Below are 19,793 nucleotides of genomic sequence, written 5' to 3'. Positions count from 1 at the left end.
ATGATGATGATGTGGTGGTGGTGGTGGTGGTGATGGTGGTGGTAGTGGTGGTGATGGTGGTGGTGGTGATGGTGGTGGTGGTGGTGGTGGTGATGGTGGTGATGGTGATGGTGGTGGTGGTGATGGTGGTGGTGGTGATGATATGAGGGTGGGCATGATAAAGCCAGAAGCACCTACTGTCTACTCAGTGTTCACTACACGATAAGAATCATTCTTAGGAAATGCTTTTCAATGAGCAGAGCCATCATTGCTACCAATCACCCTACAGGGTAGGAACAATTCTCATCTCACAGATGAAGGAAAGCAAGGCACACAGGGGCAGTAACAACATACAACACACTCAATCTCACCAGCTGGAGAGTGGCAGAACCAGGACTCCATCAGAGAGAGCCAAGTGGCCCCCACATCCATCCTTCATTCCTGACTGCCCCTCTGAGGTGCTTCCATTAACAGAGGCTCTTGGTACGAGAAACAAATGTTACCTGGAAGCCATAAGGTGCTACCACTTGGCAACTGTGGGAATGCAAACGTATCACCAAGTGAATTTGTGAAACATTGTATTGGTGGTTTCCTTGAATCACACTTCCAAATAAAATGACTTAAAAAAAAAAAAATTCCAGGTGGACTATATACCACATGCTACCAACAGGGGGCAGCACCAACGCTATAAAACTAATTTTTAAAACTATATAAAGTCTTCACTCTTCTACTTAAAACCACCCCATTTTATTCTTAGCCATGCACTCGATGAAATTCTATAGGGGACAATCAGATTGCATTTAACTGCATCACAGAACGAAAAGGAGTCATTGGTAGAGACGTGGATGGACCGAGAGGCTGTCATACAGAGTGAAGTAAGTCAGACAGAGAAAAACAAATATCACATATTAACGCATATATGTGGAATCTAGAGAAATGGTACAGATGAACTTATCTGCAAAGCATAAATAGAGACACAGATGTAGAGAACAAACGTATGGACACCAAAGGGGGAGAGGGGGTTGGGGTGGGATGAATTGGGAGATTGGGATTAACGTATATCCACTATTGATACTATGTATAAAATAGACAGCTAATGAGAACTGACTGTACAGCACAGGGAGCTCTACTCAGTGCTCTGTGGTGACCTAAATGGGAAAGAAATCCAAAAAAGAGGGGATATATGTATACATAGAGCTGATCCACTTTGCTGTACAGCAGAAACGAACACAACATGGTAAAGCAACTCTACTCCTGTAAAAATCAATTTTAAAAACCATCTAGAAAAATGGTACTGATGAACCTAGATGCAGGGCAGGAAAACAGACGCAGACTTAGAGAACGGGCCCTAAGTGGACACGGGGCAAGGGAGGGTGGGAGGAATTGAGAGAGTAGCACTGACATAAATACACCACCATGTGTAACATAGACGGCTGGCGGGAAGCTGCTGTAGAGCACAGGTGCTCAGCTCGGTACTCCGTGACGACCTAGAGGGGCGGGGTGCGAGGAGCGGGTGGGAGGGAGGCTCAAGAGGGAGGGGATGTGGGGATATGTGTACACGTACAGCTGATTCCCTGTGTTGTACAGCAGAAACTGGCACGACAGTATAAAGCAATTATACTCCAATAAAAAAAAAGCATCATAAAAGCATCATAGAAGCTCCTTCCTAAAAACCACCAGAGATGAGGCACTTAGTGTAAAACTGCTCCCAAATCCTCTCCCACAAATGGGGCTGTTTCTACGACACGAGGAACACAGTTACAGGTGAACCAACCCCATCTCGTCGTGGAATAGGACGCTACGGGTCTATTTTCCAGGTCTACCTCACGACATGGGAACCACCAGCTGCATGTAGCATCTGAGCACATTAAAGGTACCGAGGAACCGAAATTCTAATCTAATCTTAATTAATTTGAACTTTAAAGTTAACAATGCCTACTCGATGCAGTGACTGAAGAAGTTTTAACTCTTTCTGGAGAGCTTGGGCACGTGAATCTAACTTTTTGCTAACTGTATGATGGACGATAAATACAGATCAAGTGTTTCTGATGAAGATTTACCGCCCTCCTTAAGATACACCGAAGGACAAAAGGCACGTGGAATTTCAAAACCTCAGTAGCAAAGATTCATGTAAAGTCCCTCCAAGCGGACACTGATGATACGTTGACACGATCCTATCTGGGATATACTGAGTCAACCTGACCTCATGAATAAAATAATCTATACCACCTGTTTTCCTTTTTAAACCTCAGCTACTTAAAAATGTGAAATAATACATGAGGTGTGCGTTGGATTTGCACTGGACAGCACTGCTCTAGACAGAAATGTTAGGAACTTAAACTACTAAAATTGTCCAGAGGAACAAAACATACACCTCTGTCCTTCAAAATGAATATTACACAAGTGCACACTCCTATCAGCAACTATGAGGGCATCAGAAAAAGTAGAGCTCACACGGACACAGAGAACAGACTGGTACTTGCCAAGGGGGAGGGGGTTGGGGGAGGGATGGAGTGGGAGGTTGGGGTTAGTAGAGGCAAACTAGTATATACAGGATGGATACACAACAAGGTCCTCCTGTAGAGCACAGGGAACTCTATTCAATATTCTGCGATAAACCACCATGGAAAAGAATATGAAACGAGAATGTGTATGTATATGTTTATATATATATGAAAGTTTACGTCTTGCCAGGGGATTAAAAACAACAAAAAGGAAAACCACAGCAAAATCACTCAAAACAAACCAAAAACCTAGAAAATGAATGTGTGATGTCAAGAATGGAAAACTGCCAACGTGGAAAGTATGAAAAGTTTTACGCTCCCTGCCTTTCAGCCACTTCGGTCTTACTCCTCTCTTTGGAATAAAAAATCCATAACTGAACTCAAAACCAAACAGTCAGACCGTGAGAGAAGCCCCCAGTGCTTCGGGTAATGGGTCCTCCTGGCTTAATTGTGTGGGATTTAAGGTACTGAGTTATTGTTTTATTCTGTACATTACAGGCTACGTTGTTCCTAAAAGGAACAGTATCCTACTTATAGACCAAAAGAGTCCTGAAAAGGCAGCACATTCAGCTTTGTAAGTACATCAGCCTTACTTATACGAAACACGGTCCTTTTCTAAGCTCTATGTTATATAATAACACACATTTGCTATAAACATTGTTCCCCAGTTAAACAGAGCTTTCAGGATCCTTGGGATGATTTAAGCCGAGAGATTTTATACTGAATTTTGTAAGATTTTATTTTAATCATTCTTCATGATATCAACTTTCTGGTGTTATCAACGTTTCCCAGAATGTTCACGCCAGTAATCCCACTTTTGGAAATCTATATTATACAATTCATCTCAAACACACCTTTATAAATAGTGAATATATTGCACCGTTATTGACATAGGAGAACAGCCCAACTAATCCTGCCTTTTTTCAGCAAGAGGACTTTTTTGGTGTTTTGTTATTATAAGGAACAAAATGATACAAGTTTAAAAACAAAAACAAAAACCTACATAAAGATGTCAAAATGTTTAAAGGCATAATCCTTTGTGCTCGAAGGTGACGGATTAAACGAATTCAGCTCTGCCCCCTCCCAAAACACAGCACACAATGATGGAAAGAAACTGTACCACGGGTGACCCACCAGGACTCAGAAGGGACCAGGTGACAAGAACGGCAGCATTTTGGAAGGTGCCCAGCAGATGAAGCAGGAGAACTGGGCAGAGCTGGGTGGAAAATGGAAGGGAGTGTGGGGAGAGAAAGCTCCTGGACCCCACGTATGTGCACTGAACATTCGATAAAAAGGAAAGCCAACTTGCGAGCTATCCCCTCGCACCTGCCGGAGTGGGTCTTATCAGAAAGACAAGCGGTAGCATGAGTCAGTGAGGATATGGAGAAAAGGGAACCCTCGTGCACTGCTGGTGGGAAGGTAAGCTGGTGCAGCCGCTGTGGAGAACAGGATGGAGGTTCCTTAAAAAACTAAAAAAGAGCTACCATGTGAGCCAGTAATCCCACTTCTGGGCATATACCCAGAGAATACCATCATCCAAAGACACATGCTCCCCTATATTCACAGCAGCACTGTGTACAATAGCCAGGACACGGAAGCAACCGAACTGTCCATCGACAGGGGAATGGATAAAGAAGATGCGGTGCACATACACAATGGAATATTACTCAGCCATAAAAAAGAATGAAATAATGCCATTTGCAGAACCATGAATGGACCAAGTCAGACAGGCAACGACAAATACTATATCATGTTGCTTATATGTGAAATCTGAAGAAAAAGGAACTCACAGCACAGAGAACAGAGTGGAGGCCACCAGAGGCAGGGGACGGGAAGACGGGAAAACAGGGGAAACGGTCACTTACTTGTCCACCAGCTTCTTGGCGAACCCGAAGTCGGTGAGCTTGATGTGACCGTCCCTATCCAGCAGGATGTTCTCGGGCTTCAGGTCCCTGTAGACGATCTCCTTGGAGTGCAGGTACTCGATGGCGCAGACGATCTCCGCGGAGTAGAAGAGCCCGGTGGAGCTGGAGAAGCGGCCCCGGTTGCGCAGGTAGCTGAAGAGCTCGCCGCCCGGCACGAACTCCATCAGCATGTACAGGAAGCGCTCGTCGTGCCCCGTCCAGAACCTGCGGGACAGGAGCGGGAGTGAGGGCTGCGCCTCACACGGACGGGAAGGGACGAGGGCGGACGGACGGATGCTGAGGTGGGGCTTAGACGGGTGTCCTGTTATAGGGCAGGAATAAAGACGCAGACGTAGAGAACGGACTTGAGGACACGGGGTGGGGGGTGAAGGGGAGGCTGGGACGTAGAGAGTAGCACTGACATATACACACCAGCAAATGTAGAACAGATGGCTAGTGGGAAGCTGCTGCAGGGCACAGGGAGATCAGCTCCATGACGGGTGACGACCTAGAGGGCTGGGATGGGGAGGGTGGGAGGGAGGCTGGGAGGGAAGGGAGATGGGGATGTATGTACACATACAGCTGATTCCCTGTGTTGTACAGCAGACACTGGCACAACAGTGTAGAGCAATTACATTCCAGTAAAGAGCTTAAAAAATAAGTATTTTCCAAAAGAAAAAAAATTAGAAAAAGAAAAAAAGAGGGATGACTCTTTGAAAGTAGATGACACAGTTATTGTCATTCATGTGCGATAGAATTTGTAGCTGGAGAACCCAAGGGAATACACTGAAAAATTATTACACTGTTTAGCAAATCGAGAATAAAGTTTGGTCAAAGGAAAAAACAAACAAAGGAGAAAAGATACACGAGGTTGAGTCAAAAATTATCTGCACTCTGGTTATAGTAAAAACTTCTGTAAATACCATAGCCAGAGCGCAGATAATTTTTGACTCACCCTCATATAATAAGGAGACGTTAGGATACTCATATAGATGGACAGATGCTGAGATGGGGCTTAAATGCGCGTCGTATAACGTGCACAGGTAGGTGTTAAGATGTATCCATAGGTAAGAGTTGATCATACTAAGTGAAGTAGATCAGACGGAGAAAACAATACCATATGACATCACTCATATGTGGAATCTAAAATATGACACAAATGAACTTACTTACCAAACAGAAACAGACTCACAGACTGTAGAGAACAGACTTGTGGTTGCCAAGGGGGTGGGGGAGGGACAGATTGGGAGTTTGGGGTTCGCAAAGGTAAACTATTCTATACAGGATGGATACACAACAAGGTCCTGTTGTGGAGCACATGGAACTCTATTCCATACCCTGTGAGAAACCATCACGGAAAAGAATATGAAAAAGAATGTCTATATGTGTATCACCGAGTCACGTGTTTTGCTGTACATCAGAAATTGCAACACTGTAAATCAACTATACTTCAATCAAATTTTTTAAAAAGAGATATATCTCTAGGGAGATGTTAGGATACTGATACAGAGGAACAAATGCCAAGAGAGGTATACGGACAAATGTTAAAATTTGGCAGAGATCAATGTTACGGGTGCAGATATATATTAAGATGTATCTCTAGGTCTTTAGAAGACAAAACCAACATACACACAGATAATTATTTTCAAAAAAAGAAATACAGACGGATAGATGCCGAAATCAACGCGTAGACTGATGTTAAGACTTGGTAGAGACTGATGTTACTGGGACACTGCATGTTAAGATGTGGCACAGACAGATGTCATGTTATGTGTACAGATACATGTTAAGCTATGTCTCCAGGCAGACGCTAAGATACTCACATAGACAGATGTCGATATGCGTGTGGACAGTTGTTAAGACTTGGTAGAGATCAATGTCACAGGTACAGATACATATTAAGATACATCTCTAGGTATTAGAAGAGAAAACCAAGATATAAAAACAGATGATTATTCTTTTAAAATGATACATCCCTAGGGAGATGTTAAGATACTCACATAGATCGATAATGCCAAGGTATGTGTACAGACAGATGGTAAGACTTAGCAGAGTTCCGTGTTACGTGTACAGATACATGTTAAGAAACGGTATAGATACATGTCACGTTCCACATACACATACGTGTTAAGATGTATCTCCAGGTAGATGCTAGGACACTCATATAAATGGACAGATGCAAGATACGTGTGTAGACAGACGTTAAGATTTAGCAGAGATGGACGTGATGGGCACTGATACATGTTTAGATAGACCTCTAGGTATTTAGAAGACAAAACCAACATACAAACAGACGATTATTTTCCAAAAAAGATACACCCCTAGGTAGATGTTAAGATACGTGTACAGACAGACAGATGCCGGAATCTGTGTGTAGAGCAATGTTAAGATTTGGTAGAGCCGATGCTATTGGTACAGGTACATGTTAAGATATGACAGAGACAGACAGCACATCATGTGCATAAATACACATTAAGCTGTATCTCTAGGTGGATGTTAAGATACTCCTATAGACGGACAGATGCTAAGATACGTGAACAGACAAACGTTAAGACTTGGTAGAGATCGCTGTTATGGCTACAGATATCCGTAAGACGTGGCAGAGATAATGTTACGTGTGCAGATACACGTTAAGACATGTACAGGTAGACGCTAAGATCCAGGTACAGGCAGATGTTAGGATACGGGGGCCATAATGCTGAGGGTATCCTGTCCATGTGCAAAGGTCTCAGAAGAGACAAGAGCAAATACCACGTTTTGATAATAAACTGGTGAACAGCTTGTGATGGGCTGAACTGTGTCTATCCCACCCTGCCCAAATTCACATGTGAAGCGCTCACTCCAGGACCTCAGAAGGTGACAGTTATTAGGAAATAAAGTCTTTAAAGAGGGGATGGGGGGCACGTCCCTGGGGGCGCAGTGGTTAAGAATCCGCCTGCCAGTGCAGGGGACACGGGTTCGAGCTCTGGTCTGGGAAGATCCCACATGGGCCGCGGAACAACTAAGCCCATGAGCCACAACTACCGAGCCCGTGTACCACAACTACTGAAGCCTGCGCACCTGGAGCCCGTGCTCCACAAGAGAAGCCACCACACTGAGAAGCCCGTGCATCCTAACGAAGAGTAGCCCCCGCTCGCCACAACTAGAGAAAGCCCGTGCACAGCAACAAAGACCCAACGTAGCCAATAAATACATAAATAAATAAATTTATAAAAACAAAACAAAACTAACAAAAAAATCAAAGGATGCTCAGAGGACCAGCCATCCTTGGAGGGGGGCTGCTCAGGGCACCGTCCACCAGAGGGTCTCGCCTGCTGGGAGGGGCCATCCCAATAAAATAAAGGAAAATACAGGCAGACCTCGTTTCAGTGTGCTTAGCACACATTGCATTTTTTTTTTTTTAACAAATGGAAGGTTTGTGACAACCCTGTTTCGCGAGCGACTCTATGGGCACCGTTTTTCCAACGGCACTTGCTCACTTTGTCTCTCTGGGCCCCCTCTGGGTAATCCTTGCAATATTTCAAACCTTCTCATTATTGTGGCCATCTGTGGTTTTCGGTGTTACTGCTGCAAAAAGGTTACGTCACGGAAGGCTCAGAGGGCGGTGAGCATTTTTTACCAAAAAAGTGTTTTTCATTAAAGGACCCACATTGCTTTTTTTTAGACATAATGCTACTGCACACTTAGCAGACTCCAGTCTAGTGTAAACATAACTCTTAGATGCACTGGGAAAGCAAAAACTGTGAGACTCACTTTACGGCGATAAGTGCTCTGCTGTGGTGGTACAGGACAGAACAGAAGCCACCGTATCTCCCAGGTCTGCCTGCAACGACCCAATAATTAACTCGAAGGAAAATCACACAGCAATAATCACGTGTGGTGGTCAGCAAAGGATAAGTTTATGCAATAAATAAAAAGATGGGGGACTTCCCTGGCGATTCAGTGGTTAGGACCCAGCGCTTTCACTGCCCAGGGTGTGGGTTCAATCCCTGGTTGGGGAACTGAGATCCTGCAAGCCACACGGGGTGGCCAAATTTAAAAAAAAAAAAGATGGGGTGCAGAGAAGAAAAATGTCCCATCGTAGAGGTGAAAAACGTTTCTATGCCCAAGGGAAGCCTTTTAAAAAGAAAAAAAGACAACACACTGTTCTGAGGTGTTTATTTTGCTAATCACAGTGGTTACCCGTATTAGCAAAATCTGGGTCCTGCATACAAAAGGCTTTCTCTAAACGCGCCTTTAAATACACAGACTCTTGGCAATAAGAACCGTCATCCTTTGCTATGAGATTTCTGCCTCTCCCAGTTACTCACAGCCGTGCATCTCCGTCCTGTTGCCCTTCTCACATCTGACAGCTCAAAGGCTCAAGATTTACAGCGTTGAGGGACTTCCCTGAGGGCACAGTGGTTGGGAATCCGCCTGCCAATGCAGGCGACATGGGTTCAATCCCTGGTCCGGGTTCCATCCCTGGTCCGGGAAGATCCCACATGCCGCGGAGCAACTAAGCCCACAAGCCACAACTACTGAACCCACGTGCTGCAACTACTGAAGCCCGAATGCCTAGAGCCCGTGCTCTGCAACAAGAGAAGCCACTGCACTGAGAAGCTCATGCACCTCAAAAAAGTAGCCCCTGCTCGCCACAACCAGAGAAAGCCTATACACAGCAACGAAGACCCAAGACAGCCAATAAATTAAAAAAAAAAAAAAAAAAAAGATTTGCAGTGTTGAGACTTGAGGGAAACCAGGACGCAGGAAGAGAGTTTTGGGAGCTTTGGTGGCTGTTGTTAACGGAGGAGAACAAAGCTTGCCCCCATCGCCAAAATATCTCTTTGGCATGACGATTACTTTGAGCTGAAAACAATCAAGGCCAAAAGACTCCAGAAGAAACGCTGACCTTCTCCCTAATTGCCTGGAAGAATTTAGATAGGTGACCTGGCGTCTCTGTGCTCCCGAGAGAGACGTGTGCAAATGATACGGGCCACCTGCGGTGGGAGAGACAGCAGGGCCTGGAGACCACAGTCCACTCCGTGTCCCATCGTCTCTGCAGGCTCAGCAGACATCTGTTGTCGAAACTTTTCTGTCTCCATGTCAACTGCCTTCCTCCCGTCTGAAGCCCCAAACCACTACCCCCACAACATCCTCTTTCGTCTTCAGCGGAAGATGGTATTTAAGGGAAGGGTTTTGGCCACTTTGGTGAGTGACTCGGTTTTCCTGGGTCTCTCCCACGTGTGTACGTGGGATTAAACTTCTGTGATTTTCTCCAGTTCATCTGTCTCACGTCCATCTCATTCTTAGACCAGCCGGAAGAGCCCAGGAGGATAAGGAAAATGTCTTCCTCCCCGACGTGGCTTTCTGGAGAAATCGCCTGACCAGATGCCCGTCTGCCTTCCATCCTTTAAAATTGAGCTGAGCCGTCTGCTTTGGGCCACACGCCTCCTTCTCGGGTCCAAATACCAACCGACATGTATGGCAAGGATGTTCCTTGTTGTGATGCTTGAATATAAGTTCCCAGTATCCCAAATGATGTATCTGTCTTTTCTAAAAGTTAATAAAAAAAATTCTACAGCCAGAGTGCAGATAATTTTGGGCTCACCCGCGTATATAAGCCTATCTCTTGTCTGTTCAAACGCATTAAGCACATGTGTACACACACACACACACACACACACACACACACACACACACGTACGTCATCAACTGCTAGGGCAATTCATTCTTTGCATACCTTCTGCAGCTGCTCCCACAGACCCAGCACCAGGAGAAGAACCTGCCGGGATCTACTCTCAACTCTGGAAAACAATGCATCAGAAGGTCCCAAGGCAAACTCCTCGCACCGCTCAGGGGCATCATATAATGAACACTGCGGGGAGATGAGGACAGGACCCAGAGAGGGTTTGGAGTGAGGAATGAGAGGACTTTCAGGGCTGAGCAAGTACGCGGAATGTGTCCGTCCCGAAAAACAGCCTGGGTGGAGACCGGGGGATGGAGGGAGGCTGGGGTTTTAGAAGTCCCCCTTTCGGTCACCTGGGCTCCAGGGGAAGTGCAATTTCACCCATGGGTAGATTGGGGGATGCAGGAAACAACTCAGGGTTGAGGGTCTATGGTTCTGCCCCCAATTCCACTGTGCGGGCTTTTTCCTCACACGCCAAGCAATTCTCAGATAGCAGCTGGGCGTCCTACACGTCAGCTCCGTCCCGGGACTAGCTACACAGAGTCAGCATCAGACCCCACAGGGTGAGGACCCAGTCCCACGAGACCCCAACGGCAATTCCGGGCGGCCACCTGGGCTTCTCAGCGACTGGCTATGGATGGAAGGTTGCCGTGACTCCTCCTGGGTTGGCGTTGATTAATTTGCTACAACGGCTCACAGAACTCAGAGAAACATTTACTCGCTAGATCATCAGTTTATTATAAAAGGAGCTAACGCGGGCACAGCCGGATGGCAGAGGTGGAGAGGCTGAAATCTGGGGAAGCGGCAGGGGGCCCCCGCAACCTCTCCAGGCTGCCCTCTTACCAACCACACCGGGACCTACCAGAGTCTCATCGGGAACTCCATCGGGAGAATTCAAACCTCCCTTTTATAAGCGTCCACCTTCCCCCGCCAACAAAAATTCAAATGGACATTTCATCGTGTTTGGGCAAAGAACAGAATGCGGACTTGGCAGGTGGCTGTGTTCCTTCTGTCACAGGCATCCCTTGCAGGCGGTGATGAAGGAGGAAGGAGAGAGACTGCTGGACTTTTGCTCCTAAGACTCAAGTGCGGAGGGGATCAAGAGAAGTCAGAACAGGGTGTTCTTTCCTCCTTAACTATCAGAAAAACCAAGGAACAGTTTTACTAACTACCCGTCCACGTGCCAATGGAGGTGCAGACCAGCTCAAGCCTGCCAGCAGGAAGAAAAGCCTCTCCTTTGGACTGTGGGCTCGTCCCCTCCAGACTAAGACCTGAGTTCCTCCACGGAGATCCAAGCTGTCATTTTGCCAACAATGAGAAGGAGGTGCCCCAGGGGTGCTGGACTTCTGAGCTCTTTCTTACCCAATCTGGAGGGGAAAGCCGATGAGACACGGCTAGCCGGCCAAGCCCACCAGCTGGGTCTTCTACTGCATGATGAGTGACGTGGCACTGGGACAGGAAAGTGAGAACAGACCCCACACACACTTTATCTCTGCATGTGCCTCCACCATGGGTGTTACCAACCATCCATCCATCCATCCATCCATCCATCCATCCACTCTTCCATCCATCCATCCATCCACCTATCTAATCTATCATCTGTGTATCTACCTCTATCAATCAATCAATCAATCTATCTATCTATCTACCATCTATCTATCAAACCATCCATTCATCCATCCATGCATTCTATCTGTCTATCTATCTATCTATCTATCTACCTACCTACCTGTCTGGGCAGTGGTCTGTAATCAGGACTATTTCACTCCCTGGGACATTTTTTGTCAACATCTAAAGACATTTTTTGTCATCATGCGAGTTCCAGGGGCTGACTTGGCCTGGGGGGCGGGGGGGGGGAAGAACTGGGAACACGTGACTTAACCTCACTCATTCTTTAAGACTGAATCTTATGACTCCAGGGTGGCGGTTACCTGGGGCATCACAAGATCACACAGTAACAAAATCCTTTGACTATCACGACCGTTTCTATAGAAACAATCAGTCCTAACAATCAACCCTAAGGTGGGGACTGTCATTAACTCTGCTCTGAAGGTATATAACGTGCTCCTGCAAGACCCCCTTCTCGGGTCTCTCCACCCCCTTCTGGGGTCTGTGCCAGAAGCTGTTGTACGTTCTTCTCCAGAAACTGTTATTCTATAACTTAAACCTCAGCGGTGGCTTGTTATTGATCCAGAGGAGAAATTCTTCCCCTTCAGAGGTCACGCATCCACTCCCTAGATGGAGTCTACGGCATTATCGCACCAGGGAGGGAGTGCTCCTGGCACTGAGTAGGTAGAGACCAGGGATGCTGTTACATCTCCTCTCCTACACAGAAGAGCGCCCACCACACAGAATTCCCTGTCCCCAAACGTCAGTGGCGCCAGGCTGAGAACCCCTGTCCTGGATCCCACCAACGCTTAAGACGCCGGCAATTTCTACTCGCACAAAGGGCGGGGAGCAGACGCGGGCTGATGGTCTAGGGGCAGGACACAAGCCTTCCACCCCGGAAAACCTTCAGTGTTGTCACAACCCTCCTGCACCCCGGACACTGAGTTACTCAGCTCTCCTAAGATGATCTCTCCGCTGGCCGAGCTGGCCTCCGGGACGGCTTTCTCCCAGAACAGAATGCGTTCTCTGCTGTGAACGTCCTGGCCGACTTTCAAAAATGCAACCAGTAGCACTTCAGACGCCGAGCGCTGATAACATCCCCCGGGGAGAACCTGCCCAATCGTCCAAGTGGAACTTCAAACTTGAGTCTCCGTGCTGCGTGATACCTGGCGTCATCGGTGTCACACGTGGCTTCGTGGAAATGCAGGCAAGGCCCACTTGACGCTTCTCGGCGGTACGAAAGACAGAGGTTGGGAGACGCCACTCATTTCCAAGAGAAAGTGCGCAGCTGGGGGGACTGGATACCTGCTTCCCTCGTGGTCTCATCCCACGAAATCGTGTGCTCCGTCCCGTGGCCCTGGACACCGACTCCCGATGGCCGTCTGCGGGGCCGGGCAGATACAGCGCTCTCCCCTGCTCTGTACGGGGCATCCCCAGAGCCTGCTGGCACCGGATCAACTTAATCCCAGTTTTCAAACACGGGTCCCTCAAGTGCGAACACACAGAAAACATCCAAGGGCTACAGGTGCCTTATAAGAAGACCCCTGTGCACTAAAAGACCTGCACTCAGCAAGTCACTTGGTAGGTGTTCCGGGCTGAATTGGGTCTGCCCCAAAATCCACATGCGGAAGTCCTGACCCCTGGGACCTCAGAACGGGGCTGGATTTGCAGATGGGTCTTGAAAGAGGGCATGAAGATAAAATGAGGTCACTAGGGTGGGTCCCGATCCCACAGCACTGGGGTCCTTATAAGAAGAGGAGATCAGGACACACAGAGGGACGGCCTTGCACACTAAAGGACAAGGAAAAATTCCTGACATGTAGAAAGACCACATTCAAGTGTGCCAGCACCCAGTGAGCTGCAGGGCAGAAAAATCACACTCTTTAAAAGAGAAAAACCGATTTAGATAACCTGGGGTCAGATTCCACCCCACCGAAACTAGGGCTTACAGCCTTTGTGATACAAACAATTCACGTATCTATCTGAAAGCAAGGAACATGAGAATTCAGATTCTGTGTCCCTGTGGATTCGGGAATCCACCCCACCTGATAAGGAAACCCTCTGATGAGCTGTCCTGGAGTAAAGGAAGCAGAGTTATCTGACTTTATAAAGCTCAGTTGTTCACGCACCTCCTTGTCCCTGGTTCCTTTTTAACTTCCCAAAGCTTAAGGACTGTATCCTGGGGACTCCCCTGACTTAGTGAGAAAGCATCTCCAGAGCCCACCGCCTAGGCTGGTCCCCTCTCCAGGAGGTGATGGGGTGTGCGTTAGTTTGCTGGGGCTGTCGTAACAAAAGACCACAAAGTGGGTGGCTTAAACAACAGAAATGCATCCTCTTATGGTTCTGGAGGCTACAGGTCCACGATCAAGGCATTGGTGGGGGTGGTTCCCTCTGGAGTCTCCAGGGAAGGACCCGTCCTAGCAGCTTCTCGTTTCCAGTGGTTACCGGCACCACATCACCCCCCGTCTCTGCCTCTGTCTTCATGGGGCTTCTCCTCCTGTTATAAGGAAACCCATCACATCCGATGAAAAACCCACCTCATTCCTATAGGACCTCAACTTACGTCTTGATTACAGCTACAAAGAAAAGACCCAATTTCCAAATAAGGTCACATTCACAGCTACTGGGGGAAAGGACTTCCATGTATCTTTTGGGGGAGAGGAGCCACAATTCCACCCACAACAAGGTGGAATTTCCAGAACGGGAAGCCCTCGCCTAGGACTCCCTACAGCATCACCGTGGTGTTTCCGGGGGCCACGCCGGCTCCCGGGAAAGAGGCCATGAGGTGCACGCAGCATCCCCACCAGTCACTCGGCAGCAGTCCGGCCACCCACACCCCGCCCTGGAGAGCACATCGCCCACTGGCTTCTGCTCTCGTCTCCAAACTCGCGTCTTCTCAACAACAACGTCTCAGACGTTTCACTTTCACCATCCATTCTGTCCTCTTCTCTTCCGTGTTCTCCTCGTTTCACTGCAGACACGTACCGGATCACGCCACTTGGTTTCCAGAGCAAATCGGAACCCAGCCACCAGGTGCCCCATCTTCCTGGGAAAACTCAGCCACAAAGCGGCCTGGGGGACACACCCTGGGGTTTTGGTTTGAGACTTCCTGTATTTGGTAAAAGCCCAAGACCGTTCTTCTAAATCACATGAGAATGACTTGGCAATAGATACACGAGTCCACGTCTCCTTTATGAAATAGTCACTGAAAACCCTAGCAAACTGAAGTCTTTTCCCAGAATCACCATTTCAGTTCCTAAAAGAGACACCATCAGTAGAAGCTTTTCTTCTTTCCAGAAGAAGATCTACACGCATCAGATGTTCTAGCTGTCCTCCAACCACCTCCCCGTGGAGAGGAGACTCAGACCTGCACAGGGAGGGGTCGTGAGTCTAATGCACCAGCTAGTTCTTTTTTTTTTAAATGACTCAAAAGCACAAGACTCTACTGCCCCATCCACAGTGGCCCAAGATGGCCTTTTGCCTCCATAAAAGGCAAGTAAGACAAAAAGTCAGCTGCTTCCCTTCTCTCAACCATCAAACATCCTACCCTTCCCTGCTCCGGGTGAGACGCTGTTTGGGGCCCTGGGGACATTGCTCCGGTGGCTTTGACTTTACGGCCGTATCTCCCTGCACTGGGGCACATGTAAGATGCTCCAAGGGCAGGGTGGAGGCTCCTGTCTCTGTGTACAGGCAGGTGTATCACGGAAGAAAGGCAGGTGTGGGTGAGGTGGGCGGGGGGGGTGGGGAGAGGCAGATGAAGGAGGCATCGCATGGGACGGGTGGCCCTAGGGTGACAACCTTCTACCGCAGGTCACTTTCCCGGAATGATGGAGGGAAGGGCGCCTGTAAAGAGGCAGAGCCAGGGGCAAAGCCAGAGCCCGGGATGAGCCGTTTCTAGGACCCTGAGTCTCTGAGGTCAGCGCCCCGTGGATCTGCAAGTAGAGACGCGGATCCCCGGAGGGATGTGCGGGGTGGATGGAGCACTGCGGCTGCAGGAAAGCGAAGGACGCCTTGAAAGAGGCAAGCCTGGGAGGCCGAGAACAGCCGGGAACTCAGGGTAGAGAGTGGGGCGCAGACCAGGCTGGGCTTGGGGCGGTGGGTGCCGAGGAAGACAGCGGAGGGAGGAGGTGGGAACTGGGTGGACGGCCCCCAAGGATGGGGACAGAGCGCTCTCTGTGGATGCTCACATCTCTGGCCCCTGAGTGGGAGATGGTCTTACCCGCCACTAGCTAAGCGCGTGGGAGACAGAGGGATTCACTCGGTCCAAATGGGCACCTTCAACTGGAAGGTTCTATGACGCACCTACATGGGGGCCCCGAAGAGTCAACTAGAAACCGAAGGAAGGATGTGAGCAGAGGCGAGCAGGTGACTGAGGTCCCGGGAAAACGGACCGGAAGGCCCTCCAGGGAGCTGGAGATGGGAGCAGGGGACAGAGCCTCCGGCAGGGCCCCAGGCGCCCTTGTGGATGCCCGGCTGGTGCGGGGGGGGGGGTGGAGCCGGGCCCCCCCACCCTGGGCAGGCACTTTCTCTGCAAGGTGGGGAGCTGAGATGTCTCAGAAGTGTGGTGACCCCGCTCCACGTCGCCTCCCGCAAGAAAAGCCCCGTGGGGTCCAGGGGAAGCGGACTCACAGCTTGACCAGGAAGGGGTGGCTGACTTCCTGCAGCACAGCCTTCTCATTGTGGACGTGCTGCTCCTGCTTCAGGCGGATGACGTCCGGGATGCTCATCGCCTTCAGGGCGAAGAACTGCTCGGTCGTCTTCTCCCGGACCAGCTGCACACGCCCAAACGTGCCTGTACCTGTGGGGCGGGGGGAGAGGTGGAGTCAACATCCACGGCCCCCCACCCCCGGGACCCCAACGCCCCGCCCTCAAGACAGCCGGGCGGCTCGGGCAGCTCAGGACCGTGGGATGCAGCTGCAGAGGGGGGTGGGTGACGGGCAGCCGTCCGGAACGGTGGGGCGAATTTGCACACACACGGAGGGTCACCTGCCCCTGCAATGGTCTTTCATAGGGGAGACGGGCCAGCCTGTCTGCAGATGAGTCATCCCAGAGAAAACACACACCCAACCCCACACACACACACGCAGACACACACACACACACAGGGAGAGGGAGAATGGAAAAGTGCAGTAAGTGCCTTCCTCCAATGTGTCTTTTCCTCTTTGGGTTTTCTACATCAAGATAAGACTAACACAAGACAGAGAAAACAAATATATGGTTACCAGAGGGGAGAGCGGGGGCTGGAGGAGATAAATGGGGAGTTTGGGATTAACAGACACACACGGCTATGTAAAAAACAGATAAACAAGGACCTACTGTAGAGCACAGGGAACTATATGCAGTATCTTGTAATCACCTGTAACGGAAAAGAATCTGAAAATATATACACTACATGTACACATGTGTGTATGTGTATAAATGAATCACTTTGTTGTGCATCTGAAGCTAACACAACATCATAAATGGACTATACTTCAATTTTAAAAAATTGGATTTAAAAACATATATCAAAAGATAACTCCTCCCATGAAAAACGTGGGAGTGTCCCTGCCAGGTTCCTATTTATCCCACGAAGTACTGTATGAGAGGCTACTATAATCGAAACTGTAGAATAGGATGGTAATGGCCATAGCTCTGTTTCAAAAAAAAAAAAAAATAAGACAAGGGTAGCACTGCCCTCCTCACAAGGTTCTTCCTTTAATGCATTAATGCCTGCTACCTGCACTTAGTGTTTATGTTAAAACCTGCCTCGGGTTGGAATCAAGTGATACAGATACTAAGAGAAAAATAAAAAAGTGCAACCACTACAAATATGAAAGCAAATCAATAGTATACATATAAAAGGAAGTCAAACCCTCTTGTGGACCCTGCTGTGACATTCTCAGCACACTGTCTCTTCCTCCTCCTCCTCCTCTGTCTCCCTCCAGCTCCTCCTCATCCTCTGAGCCTCACTGTGCGGGTGGGGTCCACCTACATCCCCTCCCGCAGGTTGGCGATCACTGATGCGGCTCTGAGGTTAAAGATCGAAAGGGGGACTTCCTAGGTGGCGCAGTGGTTAAGAAACCGCCTGCCAATGCAGGGGACCTGGGTTCCATCCCTGGGCCTGGAAGATCCCACACGCTGCAGAGCAACGAAGCCCGTGCGCCACAACGACTGAGCCTGTGCTCTAGAGCCCGTGAGCCACAGCTATTGAGCCCACGTGCCACAACTACTGAAACCCTTGTGCCTAGAGCCCGTGCTCTGCAACAAGAGAAGCCACCGCAATGAGGAGCCCGCACATCACAATGAAGAGTAGCCCCCGCCCGCCGCAACTAGAGAAAGCCCGTGTGCAGCAAGCAACAAAGACCCAACGCAGCCAATAAATGAATAAATAAATAATAAATGATACATTTTTTAAAAAAAAGATCAAGAGGAATGTTATCTACAGCCAGAGAAAAAGTAAAGTCGGGGCAGAAAAATGAAATCTGTATGTTTGAGCCTCTGGAAGCTTACACGAGGAGGCAGTCTTTTCTGCCCCTGTTTATCTTAAGAAATGATGCAGAGGAAGGGGTCTCCCTGAGGAAGGAGGCATGGAAAATGGCCCACAAATTGGGCTCCCAGGCTGGAAAAACAGTAATCAGCAGGATGAGAAAGCAGAAAAGAGGAAGTCAAGGATGGCTGGAGGAGGGAAAAGACCTGCAACACAGCCTCTAATCCTAACCCTAACCCTAACCCCCGTTTCTGCTTTTATAGAGTAGGGAACATGGTAACATGAAAAGGAAAACAAAGTTATATGTAACCAACACATGGGGGGGGCGGGGGGGTGCATTTTCCATACACTAAAATTCCCAAGCTGTAAAGTAAGTACGTCGACTGGCTTACGCAGCTGGGCTGAGGGACACTGAGAAGTCACCTTGGCTTTTCAAGGAAGTTTCCAATCATGAATATTTTATTACTGCGAAAGTAGAAAGTGGTGTACAAACACGAAGGAAAGAAACTGTTGTGTAAGAAGCAGCAAATGATGAGCCCTGATAAATTTGTAAACTATATTCTCATCAAAAGATAACTCAGGAGTAAAAACAGAAGTGGATTACAGTTAGGGGGAGATTGTGTTGACAAAATTCTGTGGAATCAGGTCCACACAGAGAGGCATGCAGGGCAAGGGCTCTGAGAGTGAGCTGATACAGTTCAGGTGTTTTCATGAGAATGTCAGCGTTTCTGTCTAGTTAAGGGCACGCGAGTGGGAATCGAGGACACTGGCATGGCATCTAGCGCAAGTTTTGCCTTTGATTTCATCTACGAACTCGGGCAAACAATTAACACGCTGGACTCACACTGTTTTCATCTTCCTGATAGAACAGGTAGGTGATTATATAAACATAGCAATCCTCTCACCACACACTAAGATTCTAATAATGAAAAGAAAGACAAGACAGCTATGACTCAACAGATTTATTCTTTTTTTTTTTACATTTCAGTCTGCAACGTCTTTTAAGCTTTCTCTGAGCTGCCGGAGCAGTAAACACAGAGAACTCAAAACAGGGTGCATGGACCTCCCCGGTGCTGCAGTGGTTAAGAATCCACCTGCCAACGCAGGGGACTCGGGTTTGAGCACTCAGCCAGGAAGATTCCACATGTCACGGAGCAACTAAGCCTGTGCACAACTACTAAGCCTGCGCTCTAGAGCTCGTGAGCCACAACTATTGAGCCCATGTGCCGCAACTACCGAAGCCCATGCGCCTAGAGCCTGTGCTCTGCAACAAGAAGCCACCGCAATGAGAAGCCCACATACTGCAATGAAGAGTAGCCCCCGCTCGCTGCAACTAGAGAAAACCCGCGTGCAGCAACAAAGACCCAACACAGCCAACAAATTAATTAATTTAAAAACAAACAAACAAACAAGGTGCGGGCACTGCAGAGATACGCGCACTCAACACCACAATCAGATTACAGGATGACACAGGGAAACCATCTTGTTGAAGGCAGACAAAACCAGCGCGCTGTAATTTTTAAGTTGATCGGCTTTAATGCACTGAAGACAAACACAAGATTTAATGGTGCTGGTATGCAGTTGCTCTTGCAGTAGAAAGAAAAAGGACAAAGTGCTTTTCCTGCTTGGTGTTGGCAGGCTCTCCAATATACACCCCCAGC

At 48.4% G+C, this 19,793-nt stretch overlaps 1 protein-coding gene across 2 annotated transcripts in view; it reads right to left on the bottom strand.

Annotated features, from left to right (window-relative positions):
* Positions 1–19,793, bottom strand: part of PRKX (protein kinase cAMP-dependent X-linked catalytic subunit) — a 91,218-nt gene that overhangs the window by 34,344 nt on the left and 37,081 nt on the right. For both annotated transcript variants that reach the window (XM_057717886.1, XM_057717885.1), the window contains exons 2-3: positions 16,293–16,461; positions 4,349–4,612 (exon numbers count right to left, since the gene is read on the bottom strand). In XM_057717886.1, coding sequence (XP_057573869.1) covers positions 4,349–4,612; positions 16,293–16,461 — 433 coding nt within the window. The remainder of the gene's footprint in view (positions 1–4,348; positions 4,613–16,292; positions 16,462–19,793) is intronic.

This window comes from Hippopotamus amphibius, chromosome X, assembly GCF_030028045.1.
Source record: "Hippopotamus amphibius kiboko isolate mHipAmp2 chromosome X, mHipAmp2.hap2, whole genome shotgun sequence".
NCBI lineage: Eukaryota > Metazoa > Chordata > Mammalia > Artiodactyla > Hippopotamidae > Hippopotamus > Hippopotamus amphibius.
The sequence above is the reverse complement of the archived record's forward strand: the minus strand, read 5'-3'. Positions and strand labels throughout refer to the sequence as shown.